At 32.4% G+C, this 20,211-nt stretch overlaps 1 protein-coding gene and 1 pseudogene across 1 annotated transcript; both read right to left on the bottom strand.

Annotated features, from left to right (window-relative positions):
- Nucleotides 1-4,506: 4,506 nt before the first annotated feature.
- Nucleotides 4,507-8,812, bottom strand: LOC130979836 (disease resistance protein Roq1-like). Its single transcript, XM_057903382.1, has 5 exons — nucleotides 8,011-8,812; nucleotides 6,814-7,918; nucleotides 6,387-6,716; nucleotides 5,488-6,300; nucleotides 4,507-5,376 (listed from the first exon to the last, which is right to left on the bottom strand). The coding sequence occupies exons 1-5, from the start codon at nucleotides 8,535-8,537 to the stop codon at nucleotides 4,612-4,614; spliced, it is 3,540 nt and encodes a 1,179-aa protein (XP_057759365.1). The 5' UTR covers nucleotides 8,538-8,812; the 3' UTR covers nucleotides 4,507-4,611.
- Nucleotides 8,813-12,194: 3,382 nt separating this feature from the next.
- Nucleotides 12,195-17,013, bottom strand: LOC130979838 (disease resistance protein Roq1-like; annotated as a pseudogene).
- Between the last annotated feature and the right edge of the window lie 3,198 nt (nucleotides 17,014-20,211).

The following is a 20,211-nucleotide window of genomic DNA, read 5'->3' on the forward strand; positions in this document are numbered from 1 at the left end:
TACGCTACGAAATAATTGCAGCATGTTGTTCATTTTGAACGTGTAAACTTCTTCTGCACTCAAGACACTATCAAAAGTCATGAGTGCCTTGTACGCTCCTAGTTCTCATACTTGCACCACTTGAGGTAAAGTCTTCTCAATCATTGACTTCAAAGAAGAGAAGTCAATAGCCTTTGTTGTCCCTTCTATTAGGCTTCTTTGTAGCCAGTCCAAGTTCTCTTTTGCCACCGGAATTTCCATCATCTTCGTCCACCCATTGCCATGTGGATCTTCTTTTTTTTCCATCCTTTCTCATCTCTTTCACCTTCTTCCTTGGGTATCTTGTGCTCTCCTCCTGTTGAGTTTGAATTTTCTCAACATTCTGGATGTCACCCGCCTCCTGAAGTCTCTTACTACTCGCCATTTCATTCGTACGTCGATACCTAGCTTCTCAGACTGACACAACCTTCCCTCGTAATCTCGTTTTGTTCATCTCTGCAATAGCCTTCATGGCTCCACCCTTTGTTGTATACCGGATGAACACAAACACGTATAAATTATCATTTTTTTGTTTTCGTGAGATATAGATATCATTTATATGTCGCGTCCAGTTGAACAAGTGATACAACTCCCTCTTTGATATATCTTCTGGAAGATGATCTACAAAGATAGAAAAAGATTCATTTTCCAAGCGACAGAACTCTTCTCGATTCCAAACCCTCGGATCTCTACTAAATTGCCTAGTTCTACCCCTTCCGGTGTTTTCCAACCCCCTCTCTCTCATCTTCAAAAAATCCATAGGTTACATTTTTATTATGGTTATTAGACCAAAATTCCATCCATATTTACTTATTTTATCTTTTGTTAAAAATATGTAATTATTCATCCTAGAAACTATAAATTTATTCAAAACATTTGTAACCTTCTTGTTTATCTTATATTCGAATCTGTTAGGCTTATTAGGGGATAATTTTCCTTAGCATCAGTCATGGCCCATTTTGTATATGAACATGAGCTACTAGATGTTCAACAATTATTCTGTTAACCATACAATAAGCATCAAAAACTGGAAAAGTGAATTTACCAGTATTATCAAAGCATATTATTTTGATTGTATTTTTTGAAAATATACTTTTAATCGAATAATTTGAGCAAGTAATCTCGTAAACAACAGGTTGCGAGAAGACAATAAGCACACATATGACCATCTCGAAAATATGTCTATTAGGATCATAAAGTATCTAAAAAATCCACATGATGGATGAATTGGTCCACATATATCTCCTTGAATTCTTTCTAGAAATTCAAGAGACAAATCTAATCTTTACTAGTGATAGTCTGATAATTAATTTTTCCTAAGAACATGTAGCATAACAGAATTCACTAGATTGAAAAACTTTTTGACTCTTTAGTGAATGTCCATAGAATTTTTCAATAATTCTCTGCATCCTGGTTGCTCCAGAATGACCAGTCGATCATGCCAAGTTATGAATTCATTTGGGCTGATAAACTTCTTGTTTACAATAGCATGTGGCTTTTAGTATAACAAACCCAGAAGAAATTGAGGGTAACTATATAACATTTTTGTTTAAATCATGAGTTGTGATACATTAGTACTCATGATTTTCCTCATTCATTGTTTTAGTATGATATCTATTTCGATGAATATCTTTAAAACTTAATAAATTTCTTAGAGACTTAGTAGACAATAGTGCATTATTTATTATGAATTTTGTTAGCTCTTCCAAAGCCTTTTATCACATTGTCTGAGTCAATAATAGTATTAACGTATTCTTCTTTTAGTACAAGATGAGTAAAATATATATTACTTTTGAGAATGGTATGCAAACCTGCACTATCGACAAGACAAATATCTTTATTATATGTCCTTGCCATTTTTTTCAAAGACAAAAAACAATAATAAGATTATAACATAGAATAAATAAAAGTGCATGAGTAGTAAAATTGTATTTTTGAATGGAACTCTTTGTCTAAGTAGTACTGTACATAAGAATAGTATTATATACTAAATTTTTTATTATTATTATTATTATTATTATTATTATTATTATTATTATTATTATTATTATTATTATTATTTGACACATTTAGTAATTTTAAAATTCTTAAACATAAACATTAATATTTTATTAAATATTATTTATATACATCATAATTAAAATTTAAATGCGTAGGAAAGAAAATTTAACAAAAAGTTTTATATTATTTTTTTTATGATATAAGTACTTAACGAACTCAAATATTAAACTTTTTCATCATTGATTAAATAACCAATATTTCTTTTAAAATTCTCAAAGAAATCAGATATTTCATAATGAGTGGTGTAATTTTCAGCAACATCTTTTAAAATAAATTGTCTCCTTTTCTTTGTCATCTTTTTTAAGAATGCTTGATAAGAATCAACTAAGTGTCTTGGGATACGACAGGTACGTGACCGATGACCCTTTCCTTTGCAACAGAAATATTTATTCTCTGTTGATTTATTTTACCCATTATTTCTTTCTTTATCCCACTTCTGGTGAGATCTTATCTTGTAAAAATAATTTTTCTTCCTCCCATATTTTTTCTTCTTACCAAAGCCTTGCCATTTACCTCTTTTGAGATTATAATTTGTCGCATTTGCTTCAGGAAATGGGGCAGCGCCAATTCGATGCGTTTTAGAATTTTTTAAAAGCAAATCATTGTTTCGTTCAACAACAAAAATGTAAGAAATTAAATCAGAATACTTTTTAAATTTTTTTTATTGATACTGCTGCTGTAGGAGCACATTCGTGATATGAAAGGTCGAAAAAATTTTCTCTAATATGTCATTAGTCCATTCATATCGAACTTGAGAAAATATCATTATCTTTTGATGATTATACCTTTTTTCAAGATTCTTCCAAAGATCTGCAGGATCTTTTAATATGAGATATTCATTTTTCAGTCTTTCGTCAAGATGACGACCAAGGAAGATTATGACTTTAGTTTTATCCTTCTAGGATGTTTTATTTTTAGCTTTAATAGTATCTTCAAGATTTATTGAATCAAAATGGATTTCGGTATCTAATATCCATGATAAGTAGTTGTCTTAAGATATATTAAGAGTATTAAATTTAAGATGAGAAAGTTTTGACATAATATAAAATTATTACCTGTGTCTTCCTAAAATTTGATTAGAGCGTTGTACTGATAATGTGTTGTAAAATAAATAAATAAGGAAGAGAAAATAAATATAAAATAAAGAAGTGTAAATAGAAAATTATAGTATTAATATTCACTAATATTATTATCTCAATATAACTGAGATAATTCATATATATTCACTCTTTCATATGTTGATGAGCCTACATATATAGGCAGAAGTATTTTATGCTAGTGTTGTGTGTATTCTATCTCAAACCATGCTTCTCTGTTTATATAGGTACAAAGTTTAGGGTATGTTTGATTTGCGTTTTCATTTTCTGTTTTTATTTTCAGTGTTTTTTTGTTTTCTGAATTTTGTGAAAGAAAAAGTGAAAAAAGAAAGTAAAAACAAAAGCAGGATTTTATTTTTTTTACTATTTTCACTTTTTCCTTCACAAAATCCAAAAAACAGGAAACACTGAAAATGAAAACGAAAAATGAAAATGCAAATCAAACGTACCCTTATATTTTCAAATTTCTTTAAGTTTAGTCTATCTTAAAAAGTTGAATCTTTCACTGTTGAAAAGTTGAGCTGTCCATATGATAAAAAAAAAGTCATACATCATTAATGAGCATCCATATCACAACATTATTATTTTCTTTTCAATAAAGATGATATTAATTTATTAAAGAGATGAAATTATATAGAGGATTTTAGATTATGAGATTTTGAGTCAGCAGCATTATTAATTGATTATAGAGAAAGATTTTTCAACAAAGCAGAAATAACAAATAACATGCAATAACCAAGGTATGTCTTCACTCTTCATTTTAGTTAGCAATTTTTTAAATTCCATTATCCTGTTAATGATAGGATTGAGATTTTGTTCTGCTGATTGGTGGCTATGGTTAGCATAGCGTCACATATCTCATCCTTTTTTTGTTAGAATCCAGTTATCCATTTTTCATTCCAGTTCCTGATAACTCTGCCAACAAGAAAAGGAGGTTTACTCTGTTCTGCCTTGAGTAACTATGCTCATCTAATTTTGTGGACGTGATTGAGAATTAGTGAGTGTTGATAAGGAGATCTAGTGTAGCTTGAATCAAATAATTCCCTGTTCTTACTATTCCATAATAGGTAACTCATTTTCATACATTCCAATATTTTGCATAAGGTTATTTTAGAACCATTATGGTCTGTGCTCCACATTCTTGTTGAGATAAGACTAATAAACTACTTATTTGCATTCCTAGCTAGTCTCGTAGTACCTATTTTGTTAGAAATTCAGAATCATTCAGTGTAACATACAATATAAACTGTTGATAAAAAAGTATCAAGTACACATGCATGGTGATTTCTATCATACTGATACAATATTCTTTTCTTTTCTGTCACTAATGAAATAAACAAGATTGTGTGCATTTTATGTTATCTTCAAGAACAAGAACAAGTTCAATGAATCACTCTAGTCTCAGACCCCAGGGCTCCTTTTATGTACAAAAATATTATTGGTAAAAGTAAAATGGGGAGAAAACTAAAATAAGCAACAGAAAAACAGTGATAAATGCAATTACCCTTGGGCATACCCAAGCCATTGAACCATCGCTGACATCGGATCCTTCCGACCCTAATTCACAGTTATTATCCAAATCATACATAGCGGGTGCCCGAAAGAGTGTGTGCGTTAGAAAGAGCAATGTCCACAAACCAATGCATGTTTCAAGGAGCAAGGGCTGCTTCTTATGGTTGGGGAATATCATGGAGAGCATGATCATCATTATAATTAGTTGTGTCATTTTGTATGGATCAGTGAATCGAATATCTTGAATTACACTACTACTCTCTTGCTTCACTACGTGAATTCCAATCTCTTTTGCAATTGATTCGCTTGGGACCACTTTGTAGTAGAAATCGTCCTGTTGACTTGCCTCATATGAAACCTCCATAAGATTCCATCCTTTTTCAAAATGTAGTGCTTTATGATAATCTACTGTATTCAGATTAAAAATACATAATTGATCCATTGTGATCATCAAGACCCATGGAAGGGAAAGTTGGTTGCATTTGATCTTGATGGACAACGTGGTTGTTACTTGATCTGGGGAAGGGATGTCATCTTTGAGTAGAATTGCAACACAAAGAGATTTCGAAGGGAATTCGGTGCCGCGAAACCAGAAAGAAATAGAAGCTCCGCTGCTGCGGTGCTCAAACCACCTTGGAATCCTTTCACCTGGCATCACAAACCGAGCCCTTCTACCCTCGTGCAATTCCTGTCAATCATTCAAATTGCAGCAGCAGTTACATTATTAACAACATTATTAACTTAGTATGAATGATGATGTGATTTACATTCCTAATTAATAAAAAAAAAATAACAAAACCTGATTGAGTAACATGCTTGTGGCCCTAGGGCTCAAGGATTTGCAGTTTACTGCTGAGAAATGTTCCAACTTTGGTGGAATCCCTTTAATCTCTAGAAGATGCTTGCAGTGATCCACAATGATGGAATCTAGAAAGAGAAATTGTTGGATGCATTCAGGAAGGACTGTGAAATTATTGCCTCTTAGGTGTAACATTTCCACATTGGGAAACCATGCAACAGCCAAGGGAAAAAAATCATCAGACAGATTGCTGTTAAAGAGAGAAAGCATTTTCATATTTGAAGAGGGGAGGAAGTGAGTGAGTATTCCTTGAAGACTCTCCTCCTGTTTTGCTGATACACACCCCATATTGCCTTCTCCATCAATCTCACAAAAAGCCAATTCTGGCATCATGCCAATGACACTTGGTATCTTACACATTTTACCTCCGCTCATTTTCAAATGGCACAGTCTAGAAAGATTACGAAATGAACATGGCAAATCTTTTATGCCAGTGCCCTGCAATTGAAGCATTTCAAGATTTTCCATCTCTTCTGTAATTTCTGGAAAATTCTCAAGGCTTGCGCAACCATATAGACCGAGTTCTTCCAGTGAAGGTAAATTGATAGTAGGGGGAAAACTCCTCAGCTTGCTGCATTCTTCAGCATTCAATATTTTTAGTTTAGGTAAAAAACCAACTGAGCTGTGAACTGTAACTAAATTTTTACATCCTCTAAACGAAAATTCTTGTAAAAGTTGAAGACTAGACATATCAGGTATCTCTTTTAAAGAATTACTGTTGTCAAAGTTCAAAACTTTTAAGGTGATCATCATCTGGAGAAAAAAGAAACAAACAAAATTAAAAAACAAAGTAAAGTAATATACAAAACCATAAAAATGAATTTAGTATGCCTGCTTACCTTGGATAAGCTATCCAACTTGGGTGACATGTATTGATAATCAGGCAACTTGAGTATGGAAAGCTTTTCTGGATCAAAATTAGGCGGAAAATGCCTCGAAGGATACTTCCTCCATTCCAATACTCTTAAACTATTTGGAAGATATTTGGGACCTTTGGAAAAACGACCATTTTTTATGATTAGTGTTTTGAGATTTTTCATCTCTTTAAAAGCTGTTCCATCCCATTTTACTTCTACATCATCATTTTTCTCTTTTTCTGATGGATCTTCACCTCCTTCCTTTCTAAATAAAGGAAATTCCAAATGTATGATTTCAATGGCACTAGTTCCCTTTCATCACACAAAAGTAAGAATATGAATTAATTAAAATACATGTGCATAAACAAAAGTCTTTAATAAACTTATATAAAAAAAGATTATTGCTTACCTTGTAATCTTCTAAAACTTTAACTATATCTTCATGAAACCATAACCTACTACACTTTCCAGGAACTTCTGATGATTGTTCTCGATATATTTCTTTGCCCATATCCTCTATTAGATCATGTAATGTTACTTTGTGTAGATCAATCTTTATGAGAGATTTCTCAATCAAGACTCCAATATGATATCTCCTGCAACTCCCATAATGAGCTTGAAGTATATCTGTAAGTTCCTTTAATGTATATCCTTTAAAACAACAAGCAATATCAAGAAAAATACTCTGCTCTTCTTTTCCCAAAGCATCAAAACTCACTTGAAGTATCTTATGTATTTTATTATCAAGATGTTTTTCAAATTGATCCAATGCAGATTCCCATACTTCTACTTCTTTCCCAAACAAGTTGGAGCCTATTATTTCTAACGCCAGTGGATGTCCAGATGCATAAGTTATTGCACGATTTAAGACATTTGTGTAACTTGGGACAACATTGTCATTTTCAAATGCTTTTTTAATAAGCAATTGAAAAGACTCTGTCTCACTTAAATCCTTTACTTCGAATGTGTTTTGCACATCATGACATTTTAGCAAATGTGTGTCTCGTGTTGTAATAATAACTCTGCTACCCGGACCAAACCAATCAAGTTTTCCAGCAATGGCCTGGAGCTGCTTGCAATCATCAACATCATCTAAAACCAAAAGAACTTTCTTTCGACAAAGCCTTCGTTGTATCTGTGAGGTTCCTTCTTTAACACCTATAATATGGACTCCCTCCTTTCCTAATATCTTACAAAGAAGGATATTTTGAAGATGTACTAATCCATATTTATTTGAATTTTCTCTCACATTTTCAAGAAAGCACACACTTTCAAAATTGTCAGCAATCGAGTTATAAACAGCATGAGCAAGTGTTGTTTTTCCTATGCCACCAATTCCATGTATCCCTACCATGTGAACTCGATCACTAGAATCCATTTCCAAAAGGGAAATTACTTCCGGTACTCGAGATTCTAGTCCAACATGGTAATCAGCAACAGGCAAAGGTACAGACCTAATCTTTCTTGAGATGTTTTCCACGATATTTCTAATAAACTTGTGTTCATATCCATCCCTGCCCAACAGACATAAACATAGATACTTCTACAATTCAAAACTGTAATAATGAGAAATAATTACAAAAAGAAGTATGGGAAGTGAAATTACCCATCTTTGAAATGATAGCCAGACAAATCAGCTACTTGACGCAGAGCCTTCTTCCATTTGAGCACCTTGTTCATGTCATTCTTGAATCTCTCCTCATGCTTAGCCATTGCTGTTCCAAAACTCTTTTTCAGATGGCGAACATCAGAAGGATCAACATTGTAGAAAACCGGCAAAACCAACCGATTATTTCCCTTGATGCAGTGAAGGATGTGGACAAGCTCATCTAAGCAAAAAGAAGAAGAAGCATAGTTAGGAGAGAGGACAATGATGGCAATCCTAGACTCTTGGATTGAGCTGAGAAGTGAGGGTGTGATTTGGTCTCCTTTTGAAAGCTCCTCATCATCAATGAAGGCATGAATTCCTTTATTAGAAAGAGCATCATAAAGATAGCCAGTAAAACCATAGCGAGTATCTTGGCCTCTGAAACTAATAAACACATCATATTTGTAAGCATAGCTGAAAGAGGAGGGGGAAGAAAAAGAAGAAGAATGGGTGGAAGAGGAGGAGAAGGAAGATTGCAGAGCCATGAGAAGGTTGTATATATGCTGGAGTGTTGAGTCTCAGAAAGCCAAAGTGAGTGAGTGAGAATCAATGTAATGATTTTAAGTGTCTAAAAGTCAGTCAACGTAGCAAGAAATCAGAAACTGCCTTCTAATTTCTGTCAAAATTGCTCCACGGTTCCACGCATTATTAATCACCGTGCAACTTGAATAGGTTGAAACTTCGAGACTATTTAAACTTTGATTATTTTGTATAGGCTATAAATGTTTCCACATGCCTTAAACTTGAATATGAAGTGAAGTCCTTTCTTTGGTTGGAATAGATTCATAACCACTCAGTTTGCATATATTATATTCATAAGACATAGTAAATATGAACTCATGATTCATGAAATCAGGCCTCAGCATGTTTCGTTCTTTCCTCGAAATTTCAAGGAAGGGTGTGTCAGTTTGCATATATTATATTCATGAAATCAGACCTTGCAATTTAATTTGCATATATTATATTGATATGTCATTGATTCATCTATTATTATTCTTATCCTGGTGACTCAAGAGTCAATAGGCCAAGACTACATGACAACAAAAAATAATTCTTATTTCATTAATCAATAATCAATTTATTTGCCTATATAATGTGAATGCAGCTTATCTAAATTCTTAGTCAAGCAATAATATGACTTTACCTAATCCTTTAAATAAACTTGATTAGTACTCGTTATGTTTTAGCAATTTTTTAAAAGACAACTTGTTCCAATCTAAGAAAATCTTACAATCTATACACATTGACACATTACAAAAGCTGCAGAGCCTTTCATTATCATCAATAATTCACTGGTCAAGACTCTATATGGACAACAACTTATTAGTATTAAGAGAGAATATACTTTGCTGATCCTCCTTTCAAATAAAACAACAAAAAATGAAAGTCACAAACATTGTAAAGCAGTAACTTAGTTTTTGCCTCGAAATTTTAAGGGACACCTTGCATAACTATTATTTTCTTAATTATTACACTCAAGAGGATAAGATTATACGAGAAGAAAGAGAATATGACCGTATATTGAATATTGATTTGATGTGAAATAATGTTCTGAAAACTCGATCGTATAAAATCTTAAAAGAATGATCATTAATTATATACATAAGCCTACTATATTTTCTTCTTGCATTGCATACAATTTTCTAAGGAAGAAGGGAAAAAACAGACTAATTATTCGCATTTACTATGAACAACACAACCGCGTTTTCTACCCTCAACGGACATTTTTATTGTCTTCTTCTGTCACTGATTGATAATAAACTAATAACTGCAATAACACTAACACTTTCTTCCATTTCTGCTTACCAAAGAATCTCTCTCTCACTCTACAACCAAAATAACTTCATTTTTAATTCAATCCTGTCTGTTTCTTTATATCCAAGTAACCACTTTTACTTTCAGACCATGAATCCAATGAACAAAGTTAAAAAAAAAAAGTATACAGCAACAATCTAAAGACCCTGAAGGACTTCATTTCTGAAATGCAGCCTAATTTTCCTCTTTCATAAGGGTATGTGAATTGAATATCCTCCGTGCTACCCTTATGATCAAATAAATGGATTCAACTCTCTATTCCAAATGCTCGCGAACGTTTCTTTGATGAAATAGTAATGGGCACTTGCAGTGTACGAAATCCATTTTTACATGTTTCCGAAAATCTAACCACGGCTATCTTTTTTATTAGTTTAATTTAGTAATATCTATGTTTGGATTAGCTTTAGTTTCCTTCACAATTATTTATTAAAAAATCATAACGAAGTGAAATTAAGATCTGGAAAAGAAGTTTTGATTAGTGGTTTTAATTTGACCCTGCTGAATTTAACAAGTGATTGAGTTCACTAAGAAATTAGTTGCTGTATTGAAGCCTTTGACAAACTAGCTGTTTAGTATATGTGTTGCATGCATCAACCAAATCAGAAGAAAATTAAAAAAATAAGAGTTTAAGATTAGGTTGGAGTTGTTGCTCAATGAGATCAAAATGTCTAGTGCTGTGAGGAGCATAAATCTCAGAAAAAGTAACACCTATGAATTCTTGACTTTCCATTTGTCATGCCTTGTACAAAGTAGAGTTGGCATTCATGTCTTAAATTACTTCTAAGAAGCACATATAGAATTCACAAAAAGGTAAATAAGAAGACAAGTATTGATAAGACTTTATTTCTTATATAATCAGCATGAGTCAGTGACATATGAATGAATTAAATTTAGGCAGTGGAATTAATTTTCTTACTGATGCCACATATTTTGCCTGTAATTTGTGATTCTGAATTTTTTTTTATCCCAAAAGTCTTTATCTATGAACTTAAGAAATCAGGCCTCAGCATGTTTTGTTCTTTCCCCGAAATTTCAGGGGTGTGTGTCCCTTACCTTGCAATTTACATAATTATTATATTGTTGTGTCATTATTCATCTATTATTATTTTTATCCTGGGGACTCGAGTCCAGACCAAGTCCAGACCGTGGGCATAGTACCATATTGAATGGATATCTCAAGTACACATGCATAGTGATTTCTATCATGCTGATACAATATTCTTTTATCTTTTCTGTCACTAATGAAATAAACAAGATTGTGTTCATTTTATGTTATCTTCAAGAACAATAACAAGTTCAATGAATCACTCTAGTCCCAGACTCCCAGGGCTCCTTTTATGTACAAAAATATTATTGATAAAAGTAAAATGGGGCGATGACTAAAATGAGTAACAGAAAAACAGTGATAAATGCAATTACCCTTTGGCATACCCAAGTTCTGCACCACTAGCTCTGTGGATGCCATTGAACCATGGCTGATATCTGATCCTTCCGACCTAATTGACTCTCATTATCCAAATCACACATAGTTAGAAAGAGCAATGTCAACAGACCAATGCATGTTTGGAGGAGCAAGGGTTGGTTCTTATGGTTGGGGAATGCTATTGAGAGCATGATCATCATTATAATTAATTGTGTCATTTTGTATGGATCAGTGAATCGAATATCTTCCATTATACTACTACTCTCTTCCTTCCATACGTGCATTCCAATCTCTTTTCCAATTGACTCACTTGGGACCTTTTCCTTATAATGCTTATATGCTTCATATGAAAGCTTCGCATGATTCCATCCTCTTTCAAGATGTAGTGCTTCATGATAATAATATCTGTTCAGATTAAAAATAAATAACTGATCCATTGATCTCTTCTGTACATCTTGAACTTGGTTGCCATTGATGGTCACAATGGGGATAACATCAAGTGGGGAAGGGATGTACAAATATCTTCATCCTCTCCTTCCAATAGGTATAATTTTTTCCATTGAAAAGGGGAGGTCTGTTGCTTGATTGACCTTCAGCCAGATTGTAAGACACCACATTTGCGCCACTGTTTTCTGCCATGAGGATCTTTACTCCAAGCTGCAAAGCTTGATCTCTTTGAGACCAAGCTCTGATACCAATTGATGGTTTCAGTGGCTAAGAGAAGGGGGGTTGAATCTTAGCCCCCTTTTCTGGTGCTAACACTTGCTGACCTTCAGAAAAGACTTTTCTGTTTTTTCTCGTCACTGGACACGAGCAACTTTGTTTTGTCTCGTCCCTTGCCACGAGACTTTTTGTTTTGTCTCGTCACTTGGCACGAGATAATTCTGGTTTTTGCTCCTGTGTAGTAGAAAACAGAAATGGAGTAGAAAGAGAAGAAGATTGCACCCAGATATATCCTGGTTCGGCTGCTAAATGCAGTGCAGCCTACATCCAGTCTCCATCACAAACATGATGGAATTTCACTATAATCAATCTGATTACAACTTGTAAAGTGCTAACCCAACTTACAAGGGGATTCCCACAGAATCATGATACACAACATAGATGAACAAAGGAACTCTAAGACATCTATGGCTTTTTCTTTTAATTTTGCACTCTCTGCCTTTTTCCGCTCTATGGCTTTTTCATACAAACCTCACTGTTTGCCTTTTTCCATGAGACTCAAGACATGACAAAATTAAACAGAAAAATTACAAAACAGAATACATTGAAGGAGAAGAGAAAATTGTTAGCTCAGGTAGCTCTGAGAACTCTGTGCCTTGCACTCTCAAATTTTCTCCTTGCTCCAAACAGTGGTTGTTCCCCCTTTTTAAAGAAGAGGAAAGCCTCCACACTTGAAGTCAAAACCGAACTAACTTCTTCCTCCTTCAACAAACACAGAACCGGTTCGGCCACACAGAGAGAGAAGAGATAACCATGTATTAACCAACATGCAATTACCTCTAGTCCTTTCTTGATCATCACCCTTCATCAATCCGGGCTCTCCATCCTTGGCTTCCTCTCCAAGATGGATTTCTGGCCCTTGATGCTTCATGATGATGATGACTTCATCTGCTTCAATCTCTGCCTTCAACCATCACTTCGCCACTCTAGCTACTCCCTGTGGTGGTTGAGCAGAATCAAAGACAAGTCATGCTTCAAGAATCTCCTCTAGCTGGCCGAATCTTCTTCTTCCATTTTTGAGCATGAAAGGCTCAAGACAATCTCACCAAATCTAACCACATTTGGTGAATATCTCAGCCATAGCTCATTTTTATTTTAGTATGTTTTCTTGCCATCATTGTGATGGTCTTTAGGCTTGCTTTCTCTCCATTTCGGTAGCTCACTTTTGCTTCCATGGCTGCCAATGTTTTCTGAGTAATAACCGAAGAGAGAAAGAGTTGTGAGAGAGAGAAGAAAGAGAATATGGACATTAACTAAGGTAATTTGATAAAGTAAAATAAATGTTTACTTCTTTTTACTGAGTAACGTGTAGCTCAATGATGTCCATCAAATCAAAGTCATTCATATTCTCTCTCATAGTTCCCATGCAATATATGGCAATTAAATGAATTTTGGAATCCATCTAATGTTTGAATCCTTGGATCCGTTGAAGGCAATTTTGCTTTCTTTCTTCTTTGGTTTCGGATCATGCATGGAACCTTTTATCATTAATAGAATTTGGGCTTGTAACATTGAGATTAAAACTGGCCCATTTGGTTAACATTTGTTTTCCTGATAAAATTGATTTCGGATCAAGCATGGAAAGCATTTATCAAAATTAAATATGGGCTTGGTTATAATATCATTGAGTTTGGCCCATTAAAACAACAATTCAGCCATTTGATAAGAAATATGTAGCAAGGCTGAATGGCAACTTTAATTTGGGCTTGCATCAACTTTCCTTTTTATTTTTGGCCCAATATCAAAACCTGCAGCACAAAATTATTAATTAACATATGCTTAATGAAACTCAAATTAATAATTTTGTAATTTATTATTTTAATAATGTTTGTTCATCATCAAATTAAATTAGAGTTTTCCAAACTCATCAATTCATAATGCAAAAGAAGTAGTTTAGCATACATTATTAATTTAATATGAATTATGATGTCATCTGCATTCTTAATTATTAAAAAGTAACGATACCTGATTGAGTAACACGCTTGTGCCCCTCGGACTCAATGATTTGCAGTTTACTACTAAGAAGATTTCCAAGTTTGGTGAAATCCCTCTAATCTCCCGAAGATGCTCGCAATCTTCCACATAGAGATATCGAAGAAAGCGAAATTGTTGGATGCATTCAGGAAGGACTGTGAAATTATTGCCTCCTAGGTCTAACACTTCCACATTTGGAATCCATGCAACAGCTAGTGGAAAAAAACTCATCTGACAAATTGCTGTTTCTGAGATAAAGTTCTTCCATACCTGAAGAGGTGAGGGAGTGAGTGAGTATTCCATGAAGCCCCTCTTCCTGCTCTCCTAATACCCTTCCCTTATTTCCTCCTAACTCAATATTACAAGATAGGAATGCCACTTGATATTCTATACATTTCATTCTCCTCTAAAAACAAATAATGCAATCTAGAAAGGTTACAAAATGAACACGGCAAATCTTTTATGCCAATGCCAATCAAAATAAGCCCTTTTAGATTTTTCATCTCTTCTGGAATTTCTGGAAATTTCTCAAGGCTTGAGCATCGAGATAGATCGAGTGTTTCCAGTGAGGGCAAATTAGTAACAGGTGGAAAACTTCTGAGTTTGGGGCAATTTTCAGCATTCAATATTTTAAGTTCAGGTAAAAAACCAACTGAATGGTGAACTGAGACTAATTTTTTACGTCCTTTAAAAAAAATTCTTCTAAAATTTGAAGATTAGACACATCAGGTATCTCTTTCAAAGAATCACTGTAATTAAAACTCAAAACTTTCAAGCTGAGCCATATTTGGAGAAGAAACAAACACACAAATAAAATTAATGATCAAACTAAAATAACACCAAATAAACCTGATCTTGTGAATTTACAAACATACAAAATCATAAAAATGAATTTAGTACGTTTACCTTGGATAAGCTATCCAACTTGGGTGACGTGCAGAGAGAATCAGGCAACTTGAGTATGGAAAGCTTTTCTGGATCAAAATTAGAGGAAAAATACTTTGAAGGATACCTCCTCCATTCCAATACTCTTAAACTATTTGGAAGATATTTGGGACCTTTGGAAAAATGACCATTTTTTATGATAAGTATTTTGAGATTTTTCATTCGTTCAAAAGCTATTCCATCCCATTTCACTTCTCCTTTCAATAACGGAAATTCCAAATGTATGATTTTAATGGCACTAGTCCCCTTCAACAGAAAATGACAATATGAATTAATTAAAACAATAAACAAAGTTTCTAATAAACATGTATAGAAAAATTTATTACTTACTTGATTGCCTTCTAAAATTTTTACTATATCTTCATGAAACCATAACCTACGACACTTTCCGGGTTTTTTTGGTGACTTTTCTAGAACAATTTCTTTACCCATATCTTCTGTTAGATCATGCATTGTCACTCTATCATTCTTATCGATCTTTATGAGAGATTTTTCAACTAACACTCCAATATGATATCTCATGCAATTCCCATATTGAGCTTGAAGTAGACTTATTACTTCCATTAGTTTATATCCTTTAAAACAACAAGCAATATCCAGAAAAACACTTTGTACATCTTTTCCCAATGCATCAAAACTTACTTGAAGTATCTTACGTATTTTGTTATCAAGAAATTTTTCATATTGATCCATTGCAGATTCCCATTGTTGTAAATCTTTTCCAAACAAGTTAGAACCTATTACTTCCAAAGCCAATGGGAGTCTAGAAGCATAAGTTACTGCACGGGTTAAAAAATCTGCGTACCTTGGCTTAACAATATCTGTTTTGAAAGCTTTCCATTTAAGCAATTCTAAGAACTCTTCCTCATTTAAACCTTGTACCTCGTATGTCCTTTCAACACCATAAAGTGCTAACAAATGTTTGTCCCGTGCTGTAATAATGATTCTGCTGCCAGAACCAAACCAATCAGGTTTCCAGCAATAGCTTTCAACTGCTCATGCTCATCAACGTCATCTACAATCAGAAGAATACTCTTTCGACAAAGTCTTTGTTGTATCTGTGTGGTTCCTTCTTTAACACCTAATATCTGGATCCCTTCCTTTCCTAATATCTTGCAAAGAAGGATATTTTGAAGATGTACCAACCCGTATTTGTTTGAATTTTCTCTCACATTTTCAAGAAAGCACACACCTTCAAAATGATCAGCAATCAAGTTATAGACGGCAAGAGCAATTGTTGTTTTTCCTATTCCTCCAATTCCATATATCCCCACCATGTGAACCCCAGCATTAGATTCAACATCTAGAAGGGAAGCTACCTTTGACACCGGGGACTCCAATCCAACAGGGTGATCAGCAACAGGCAAAGCTGCACGTCTTCTAATCCTTTTTGAGATGTTTACCACAATGTTTCCAATAAACATGTGTTCATATCCATCCCTGCCCAATCAAGACACGTGGTTACATAGATAGTCATTTCAATTCAAAATATAAATATCAGACAAATAAAACAAATATAAGAAGGTATATATAAAGTACCCATATTTAAAATGATAGCCTGATAAATTAGCCAGTTGATGCAGAGCCTTTTTCCATTTGTCCACCTTGTTATTCATGTCATCCTTGTATCTCTTCTCATGCTTATCCATTGCCTCTCCAAAACTGTTTTTCAGATGGCGCACATCAGAAGGATCCACCTCATAGAAAACAGGCAAAACCAAGCGATTGTTTCCCTTGATGCAGTGAAGGACATGGACCAGTTCGTCTAAGCAAAAAAGAAGAAGCAGCATAGTTAGGAGAGACTACAACAATGGCAATCCTGGACTGTTCAATTGCCTTGAGAAGTGCAGGTGTTATTTCCTCTCCGCTTTGAAGCTCGCCATCATCAAAGAATGTGAGGATTCCTTTGTCACGGAGAGCTTTGTAGAGGTTGCCAGTGAAACCGTAGCGAGTATCTGGGCCTCTAAAACTAATAAACACGTCGTATTTCCAAGCATAGCTGAAGGAGGAAGAGGAAAAGGGATGGGCAGAGGAGGAGGATTGCAGGGCCATGAGATGGAAGCAAGAAGGATATATGTTGGAGTGTTGGATGATGATGAAAACCAGAGAAAGAATCAAAGTAGTAAATATATATATAAAGAGAGAGCGAGAGAGAGTGAGACAATAATAGTGGGTGTAAGCAGAAACTGCATTCATTCATTATTGATTCCTTTGGTCCACTTCTGACCCACGCGTCAAAAGAATCTTATTAACTCTTTCTTTGGCACAAACGTTGTTGTAATTAGCATACTGTGATTTTGATAAACACTGACTCATTAGTTTTTGCCTCGAAATTTCAAGGAAGTGAAACCTTGTTTCCCATCGGCCATCATGATTTCTTGTTGCATATTGCATACAAATTCCACGCGGTATCATTATTCATCCCCATGCAGTAACTTGTCCGTATATTAAAACTTTAGCAATCAAAAAAGGTGGAAAAAAGGTTACATCTTTTATAAAAACAGCACTTTGATGTATGAATGAGTAGACAAATGTTGGAATTTAGAACTTAAACTAGTATTTTTACTAGTAATACTATTACAAAAATATAAATTTTTTAAAAGTAAGGGACAAAAGTCCCAGTCAGCTAAAAAGACCACAGTCTTAAATAAAATTAAATAATAAATTTTTTGTTATTATTTTCAAATGAAAGAGTTTAATTTTTTTACTTAAATTTAATATTCGTTATCTAAAATGTGAAAGAATTTAACGTGTATATTTTTATATTTGATTAGGTATTAAGTTTGTTGCAAAAATAGAAATAATTAATTTTTATACTTGCTATTCAAAAATAAATTTTTTTTCTATATATATAAAAATATAATTAGATATTAACATAAAAAAATTTATATTGATAGTTATAAAATTAACTCATTTTTTTTAAAACAATTGAATCTTGATTCTAATTCTAATCACAACATTAGTATTTTTTTAATTATATGTAATAATTATTTAAAAGAAAAGAAGTAAAAATATATATTAAAAAGATAAGCAGTAAAAATTTAAAATTAAATAAAAAATATGTATATAATAATATTTTTTATTGAAATTATATTATGTTGTTAATTTTATTTTTTGTAGAACATAAAGATAGAGAAAAATAGAAAATGAGAGAAAAGAGAGAAAAAGATAAAGAAGAAGAATGAGAGAGGGAGTTTGTTAATTTTAGAAACTAAGAAAATTTTTTATTTTAATTATAATAAAAATCTGGTGACACATTTTGATTTGTCAAATTACTAATATAAAATATGAATTATAAATTATATATAGACTGGAAAGGATAGAGAGAAATAGAAAAAAAAAAGAGAGGTAGATAAGAAAATATAAGAAAGATGTTTACTAATTTTAGAGGAAAATATTTTCTCTAAATTTTAATAAGAGAGTATCATGTGACACATTTTAGTTATTAAATTAGTTAGTAATATATAAATATAATATATAATATAGCTATATTTTAATTTTTGTATTTTAATTTTAATTTTAATTTAATTTAAATACAATTAGAGAATGTTATATTATATATTTTGATTGTCAAATTCGTAATTAATCATTAATAATGATATATGAGAGAAATAAAGTAAGCGAAGGAATAAAAAGAGATAGAGAAAGGAAGAAAGAAAATAAGAAAATTTTTTAATTTTTAAAAAAAATATTTAATTTTAATTGCATGTGACATATTTTATCCTTAAAATTAGTAATATATAATAGCTAGATAGATGTTATAGTTTGTAAGCTTTCATTAATTAATACTATCCCATATGAGATGTGAATTTTCCTGTATTATTCTTATGATAATGTGTGATAATGCCAAAATTCTTTAATTAATCACACTTATACAGACTAATTGAGTTGGGATATTTTTTAGAAATAAAAAAAATTATATTTTTTTAAAAGTCATTTTTTAACTTTAATTCTACAAATACGATTTTTTTTATAGAGCAAGTTCGCCGCACCCTTGACGAATTTTCTTTAACTTTTTTCAAATTCGTGTTTTTAATCAAATTTAATCCATTATCATTATCTCCAAATAGTATATAGATCTACAAACAGTATATAGGAGTACACAAAAATACACAGACAACAACCATGGGTTTTTCAAGGATTCTTTTAATTATAAATTAAAAAAAAAGCCATATTTAACAATGGCAACCATTATCATCGTCTCCATATCTACTTAATATACTAAAACTGGGTTTTTCCCCTAACTAATGAAGGTGAGGTGTCGATCTCTCATGACTCCGTTTTCCCTCCAAAATAAACTTTTCTATTCTCTATTCTAAATTATTTTATAAAAAATATTTTTATTATAATTAATATTTAATAAATAATACATAATTATACTAATTTAGAAATATATCTTTATTATAATTATATCAAATCAATATTTAATGCATTATTAAACTACTTATCAATTATCAATTAAAAATACTTTTAATCATTTTAATAATAATAATAGTAATAATAATAATATATGTTAATGATAATTACCCGTGATATCATTTATTGAAAAAAATATAACATAAAAAATATCATTTATTTAAAATATCATTTATTGTATATAATTCATAAAAAAAATATATTTCACTTTTATTATTGATTAGAAGATAACTTATTTATATTTTGATTAATTTCATTTATTACTTGATGAGTTTAGAAAGCTCAGATTTATTTTGACGATGAACAAACATTATTAAAATGATTGATTGCAAAATTATTAATTATGATTTTCATGTAACATGTGCTAATTAATAATTTTGTGATGCAGGTTTACTATTGGACTGAAAAATTAAAAATTGTTGCAGGCCCAAATCAAAATACACACTCAGCCTTGTTGAAAGTTTTTATTAAATGGCTGAATTGAATGTTATGTTACTTGGGCCAAATTGATCCATTTTTGTTACAAGCCCAAGTTAAACATGCTTTGCTATTTGCCCCAATACATGATCCGAAAATAATTCATCAGGACAGTAAATGTTACTATTTGCCTTATGCCTTCTAACGGATCTCAACTTTTGCCATATGAATGATGGCTGAAATATTTTATCAATTGGGCCAGTTTGAATGTTGATACTAGAAAGCCCAAATTTATTTTTGATGAGTAATCACTCATGCTTGATCCGAAATCAAATGATGAAGAAAGCAAAAATTGCTTCCAACGGATCTAAGCTTATTACCATGTGATGGATTTCAAAATTCATTCAATTACCATTTATTGCATGGGAACAATGAGAGAGAAAGAA

Source organism: Arachis stenosperma, chromosome 5, assembly GCF_014773155.1.
Source record: "Arachis stenosperma cultivar V10309 chromosome 5, arast.V10309.gnm1.PFL2, whole genome shotgun sequence".
Lineage (NCBI taxonomy): Eukaryota > Viridiplantae > Streptophyta > Magnoliopsida > Fabales > Fabaceae > Arachis > Arachis stenosperma.

Excerpts from the sequence above, each read along its gene's own strand:
- LOC130979836 (XM_057903382.1), bottom strand. The coding sequence starts at position 8,537 with ATGGCTCTGCAATCTTCCTTCTCCTCCTCTTCCACCCATTCTTCTTCT. Across the intron at positions 7,919-8,010 it reads GGCTATCATTTCAAAGATGG|GGATGGATATGAACACAAGT; the intron begins GTAATTTCACTT and ends TCTGTTGGGCAG. Across the intron at positions 6,717-6,813 it reads AAGTTTTAGAAGATTACAAG|GGAACTAGTGCCATTGAAAT; the intron begins GTAAGCAATAAT and ends GTGTGATGAAAG.